This window comes from Trichosurus vulpecula, chromosome 8 (assembly GCF_011100635.1).
Source record: "Trichosurus vulpecula isolate mTriVul1 chromosome 8, mTriVul1.pri, whole genome shotgun sequence".
Classification (NCBI taxonomy): Eukaryota; Metazoa; Chordata; class Mammalia; order Diprotodontia; family Phalangeridae; genus Trichosurus; species Trichosurus vulpecula.
This window is the reverse complement of record NC_050580.1, coordinates 212608273-212614862: the sequence shown is the minus strand read 5'-3', so window position 1 is coordinate 212614862 and position 6590 is coordinate 212608273. Positions and strand designations below refer to the sequence as shown.

At 43.3% G+C, this 6590-nt stretch overlaps 1 protein-coding gene across 1 annotated transcript in view; it reads left to right on the top strand.

The window, feature by feature from the left end:
- Window positions 1-245: 245 nt before the first annotated feature.
- Window positions 246-6590, top strand: part of SLC35F4 (solute carrier family 35 member F4) — a 309305-nt gene continuing 302960 nt past the window's right edge. Inside the window, 1 exon segment of the mRNA XM_036736238.1 lies at window positions 246-348. Coding sequence (XP_036592133.1) covers window positions 246-348 — 103 coding nt within the window.

The window sequence follows — 6590 nt, the reverse complement described above, 5'->3', positions numbered from 1 at the left end:
GAGGCCGGGCGAGAAGTGGGGGCTGCTGCTGCTGCTGCTGCTGCTGCTACTGCTGCTACTGCTTTTGCTGTGATGCTGAGCCTGTCCTGCACGGGGCGGTGGAGTCAGAGCCCGAGCACCAGCTGCAGCATCAGCGGCGGCGGCAGCGGCACCTGCATCACCTCCAGATCCTCGCGCCCATCCTCTGGGCTCTGCTCTCCCTTTTCCGTCCAGCACCTCCCGGGTGCAAGCGCCTGGAGTTCTCTATGGATGTCAAGACAACTCCCAACGGGGTGGCCACCATCGAGGACAGGATCTTACGGATCACGGGCTATTATGGCTATTATCCGGGATATTCCAGCCAAAAAAGTAAGATGCCCCCTGAGCGTGGTGGGGTTGTGGTGCTGGTGGTGGTGGTGGTGGTGGTGGTGATGGTGGCGGTGGCGGGCTGGAAGCAGTATTTCGGTGAGACGGCGAAGGTTGAGAGACTGGCTTGGGGGTGGGGAAGGGACTACCTGGGCGACCTGCTGCTGTCACTGGCACCTGGAGGCGAGACAGACCAGTGGGCATACAGGATGCCGCCCCTAAGAGGTCCGAGTCATCCAGGCCACTTCGGGCACAAAGTATCTTTCAGTGGCCCCAGTGCTAAGCGGGGGCAGGATGAGGCAGGAACCGTTTGTATGAAATAGTTAGGGAACGGTTGCAGTTGTCTGGGGCGGGGGTGAAGTGGGGTGAAGGGAGGAGAGAGAGCGGAGGAGTCCAGGAGGACCCTGGCTAGCGCTCCCGAGGGGGCGGGAGCAACCTGCTCACTCTTTGGCCATCAACGGAGTCTTCTAACATGGCTGTTCCCTTTAGACAGGCATTAGGGGAACGAAGTTGAAGGGGTTTGGAAGAAGGGGATCAAGAGAGGGTGGAGGTCAAAGCTTGAACCTAGCGTGGTTCTCTTTTTTGTTTTTGTTTTTTCTTGTGTGCTGATATGAAGAATCCCTACAGTCCCGCACATGCGACTGCTTGTTCGCTTAAAGGCTCGAGGTTAGAGAAAGGTTCGATTATTTAAGCTATTTCTGGCGCGGAGTTACTCCTGTTTTAACGCCTTCTGGAATGTGATAATTCTGGGTAGAAAAGGCAGCCCCTTGGGATCAGCGCAGAAAGGGCCATGCTTTATCTCCTCCAAGCCCCTGAACACGTTACAAGGTCTGAACAGAAGAAGCTGTCCAGTTCTAGTCTTCCTTTCCGCTGAGTGAAATCACGTAGACCTCTGATGCCATCGCATTTCTGGAGCGGCGGGGCACCTTTGATGGCTAACAGTGATCTTCTGCAAAGGTATTCTCCCAGCCCAGGGAGGTGTCCAAAGGTCCATGTTGTGATTAGTTCTGGCGAACATTGAAGGGCCTTTCCCCCCCGAACTCAGGGAGTCGCAGCAGATCCAATAACAAGGAAGTGGATTTAGGTTTTTCAATATCTCACCATTGCTCTCTGGCAGCCTAAAGGAAGCCCATTGATATTTTTGATGTTTTTAATTGCAAGGTTTTGAGCTCCTGTGTTCAATTCTGAATAATGTTTTTATTAAAATTTATTTTGGGGGGAACAAGTAAGAGTTCCTATAAATTGGGAAGAGAACAAAACAATTCCACAAATATGAGAAAAAAGGCTTTCCAGAGAAGTCCCCCCCCCCCCCCACCCCCCATTCCTTCCTTTGTTTCACAGTAATTATTCTTCAAGAGCCTTGCTCTGAGGACTGTCATTGCTCTGGCATTTTCCAGTATGATCTTTTATTTTGTTTCAGGAAAGCCTTTTGATTTGGACCATTCCCGAATAGTAGCTGTTTTCACATTTAAGGCTTAGATTATTCATTTTCCATGCAGAAGTAATTATATAGTGTTAGAATTTTCTGGAAAGAAAATAACACACTATGCAATGCTGTTGGAAAGTCTTTGTGTTAGAGCTTGAGGAAACTTTTGAATGTGTGTGTTTGCTTCTGGTGAAGGGTTTCTTTTTAACCCTAGAAACTGGAGTTGACAACTAGCATACTTTGTGGAAATTGTATGCATTTATTTCTTGGAAATTTTAATTAGATACTGTGAGATTTTAGTAATTTAGAGAGCCTATCTTTGCTATCTTTGGTTCTTAGGGATATTTATTTTGTTTAACAGCAGTACTTTTCCTAATGAAAAACAGAAGATTATGTGGGGAAAGTGACTTTTGAATTAGGACATTTAACATGAAACTTTGTGACTTTTCCTGTTATGCATACACATTAGATTTGCATGACAATGCCAAAAATGAGGAATGAAGGAAAATACATTAGTTAAAGCAAAAAATGGAAGGTAAGAGAAATGAAAAATACATTTAGATTGGTTATTGTTGATGGACATTTTAACCTAATTTAGAAGATACAGAGTTTGTACAGACTAAAGAGAGAAGCCCCAAAGAACAGTCAGAATTAAGTAACAGAAATGTAACACATCCTTAGTTCTTTGCTTGTCTGCAGAGGTGGAGAGAAGGTTGCCTTTGAACTCAGTGAAAGGCTGAGGAAGAATAGAGTTGGAGAAGGGCCAGATAGTTGAACACCATGAACTAATCCTGTCTTCAATGCAGGATTCTACTAGTAAACAAACAGTGCAATTGATTCAGGCCAATTGATTCAGCTGTTACCAGGAACTGAGGAACAGATTTTGGAAGCCTGAGGCATGAAGGTGAACTACAATAATGCATTGTACATCACATTTGAAAGTAATGTGACATTTTCATCTTGTGATTGGTTCCACTGAGGCTTAAACTGTGGGAAGGTCTCAAAGATCTGGAATAGATTACCTTTTGGAAGCGGATGGAGGCTTAGTTCTAGGGAAATGAACAAATGGCCAGCAAATAATCTCAGAATCATAGACTCTGAACTCCAAGGAAGCTTAGCAATCATCTAATCCAACCTCCTTATTTTACAGATTAGGAAACAGAGACCCAGAAAGGTTAAATGACTTGACTAGGGTCACATAGGAAGCAAGTCACAGAGACATTATTCACACCTGTGCCCACTGACTTCCAAGGGCAGCATTTACCCAGTACATCTTGCTGCCTCTTCCATTGAGAGCACTGCACCACCTCCCAAATTCAATACCATCCACTCTCCTATTCAATTCTAGGTTCAGATCATTTCTTCGTGTGCCTGCCCATCATATGTGTTTTGTTGGACTGACAATGGACAGATTATAATCAAGGCAGTATGCATTCTTTATCCATTTGTATTTCTTTTTTTGTGTGTGTGTGTGGATTGTTCACCTGACACTCTGAGTGGCTTTGGATCTCTACTGTATTCCAAGGACTGATGCAACAATTTGATGGCATCCGTAAGACCTCAGCACCTATGTGTAGGACATCCTACAATGACTTTGGGCAGCTAAGTGGTGAAGTAGAGTGCTGGGCCTAGAGTCAGGAAGACTCATCTTCTTAAGTTAAAATCTGGCCTCAGACACTTAACTAGTTGTGTGATCCTGGGCAAGTCACTTAACCCTGTTTGCCTCAGTTTCCTCATCTGTAAAATGAGCTGGAGAAGGAAATGGCAAACCATTCCAGTATCTCTATCAAGAAAATCCCAAATGGAGTCATGAAGGGTCAGACGCAACTGAACAACATGGCACTGGGGAATATTCTTGAGAAGAATATGTCTCCTTGAATTATGCTTCATTTCAAACCGAGAATCATTGAACGAAGGTATCCCTGTCTTTGCATCTGTCAAGAAATCTTATTCATTTTTAACCTTGTTGGAGGAAGACCTCATAGATGACATTTAGCTCTTTTGGATCAAATGCTTTATACCATGTACATTGTCAATAAATGTTTTGGAGGAAGATCTACTTGCTACTCTTTAATGCCCTTTGCTGTCACAATTGCTGATTCATCAAAAAGAAGCTTAAGAAGGGAGTGATTTTTTTTTGCCAGGTTGGCACTGGGAAAAAAATTCTATACAATTATAGGTTGTGAGAGTCCTCTCTATCAACCTTTGGGTCACTTTCCTTGATTTAATCCTGTCTTGGCTGAAATGGAATTATTTTAAAATAAAATTTAATTGATATCCTTTATTTTTATATACCTACATTTCTCAATATATTCCTCGTACTTCTTCCTTCCAAAGAGACACTTTATTTAAACAAAAAGGAAAAAAATAGTTAAGGAAAATTAGCCAAGATACTGAAAAAGCCTGATATTATGTGCAGCATTCCATTCCTATAGCCCTCCACCTCAGCAAAGATGCCTCTTTCCTTAGTGGCTTGCCTCCTGAAAACGTGATGGGAAACTGGGATGTCTGTTAGGACCTTTTGAGGCCTACTGGGATGATAGTAACCTGACTTCTGGTGATAAACAGCTTCTTATCTATTTGGTGCCCACATTCCTTTCCAGGCCACCATGACTTGGGCATATGGCCTTCAGTCATCTTGTAGTTCTACAAGTAGGATGACCAAAGTCTTGAGATAATCTTGATAGTGGTCCCAAGGGCCACTTGTTTCTGAAGTCCTTCAAGTCTATATGCTGAGACTTGGTTGGCTTAGGATTGCCAAGTAGGGTTGGAGCTTTAGAGGATACCTTGACCTTGGGTAGGGCAGAAAGCCTTTATTGCCCTATTCCAGGGTATGCCATTTGTTGGGGATGGATTGCCTTCTAAGTAATTTCATGATTCAAAAGTTTTGTAATGCAGTTCCTGGAGTGCAGTAAACACTGAAATGCTTGTTGGCTTTGACTGTCAGACTGACCTTGAAGGGCAGTAAGTGCAGTGCTTTTGTGCCTTCCTCTACCACCCCCAAAATTGCCTACTTGCAATAACAGCTGTATTTGCCTTGACAGCCACAGCTGCCCTGCTCACTTACTCAAATTTCACTAATTGATCTGTTCATTACTGGTATTTTGGCAAGCTCCAAAGTGGGATCTAATGGCCACAAAACCCATAGCTTTTCTTTACTCCGTCCTTTGCAGACTCCCATTAGGGAATCAACTACAATAGAAATTCATCTTTATTGTGGCAATTAAAAAAGTTTGAGAGACATAGTTTCTGGGCAATTTAATCATTTTATTAATAAGGCCAGCACATTTATTAATAAAAGGATGGTAATTTGGCTATCTCTCTTAGACCAAAGACAGTCATGGCAGGGGCTCAGGGCTTACATGTTTTTTTGGAAGAGGAGTGGCAATCAACTTTGATTGGATAACAATTAATGAGAGAACGAATATTACATGAGAGGCTGAGGGTGACATCATGTCACCCTTGGACAGAGAGACTATCTCTATACTCAGAACCACCTTCCCCCCCCCTCCCCCGCCACCGCCCCCCAAGCCTTGGGCAATCTATTCAAAGAATTTATGCCCCACCCAAGCCTCAGCAGAACACAATAGCTTCTCTAATTCTGGAGTCACAAAGTTAGTCCAATCTCCTTATCAGCAATGTCCTTCACAAGACTGAACTGAACAAGATCAGGATCTTAGGACAAGGGGGGAACTCTGAATTTCCCTATTAGTTATTAACAATCATTTCTTTCATTATGGAACCAAATATGCACAATTCTTCATCTTAGTCACCTCAAAAGGGACAAAGGGTGGTTCCTATCTGCTGCCTCTACTTGATTAACTGGTTTTAGAGAAGTAAGTCTTCTGCAACGTCCCTAAATGAATGGAACTCTGCTGTGAAGCAGATCTTTTCATTGCTCCATTTTACCATGACCTTGGTGGCCATTGTTTGGTGCAACCTCCCCAATTCCTTGGTGATGAAAGCCTGCCTATCCTCTGATTCGTCTGTGGAGGAGATCACGCTCTAGGCATTGTAGTAGGAAAACCCAAGGCTTTCTTAACGTTGGTAGCAGTTCCCAATTCTCATCCACACTCCCTCTCCCATTCTTTTACTTTACAGCCCCAATCTCAGTGAGATTTAGTACATTTTGGGTGGATATCGTATTTCCTACCAGCGGCTTAGAGGTTCTTACTCTCAGTCTTTCGCTTCCTTCCCCCTTTATCATCATCCTTTTCATATGTGCTGTTATCAAGCTGACCTCTGCATGCATGGCACAATCCTTAAAAATAATAAGGTCTGTCTCTAGTTGCTGAATTTATGGGGACAGCTTGCTTTCACTTTCCTTATGTAGACAGTATGCCTTGTCCAGGACCATTAACAATAACAAGGGAATGCTTGACCTGGCTCTTCCTTTTTCTTCCATGTCAGCCTCTTTAGCATCTACTGAATTAATCCCTTCACATCACTAGGTTCCTTCTCTCTGTCCCATTGAAAGCATTCTCCATAGGCTAGGCCCTTGCCACAGGGTACTATGCTGGTATATCTGGCCCTCTGATCACCTCATCCTCTGCATCTGTATCACCCTTCCATCACTTCAACCATAGTATGAGCCATGAAACTGTTTAAAAAATGTATTTAGTATTTTATTTTCCCTCAATTACATGTAAAAACAATTTTTAGCATACATTTAAAAAATTTTGAGTTTCAAATTCTTTCCTGCTCTCCCACCCCACCCCCCTCATTCAGAAAGCAAGCAATTTTCTATAGGTTATGCATGTGTAGTCATGCAAAACACATTTCTATATTAGTCATATTGTAAAAGAAAACATAGACCAAA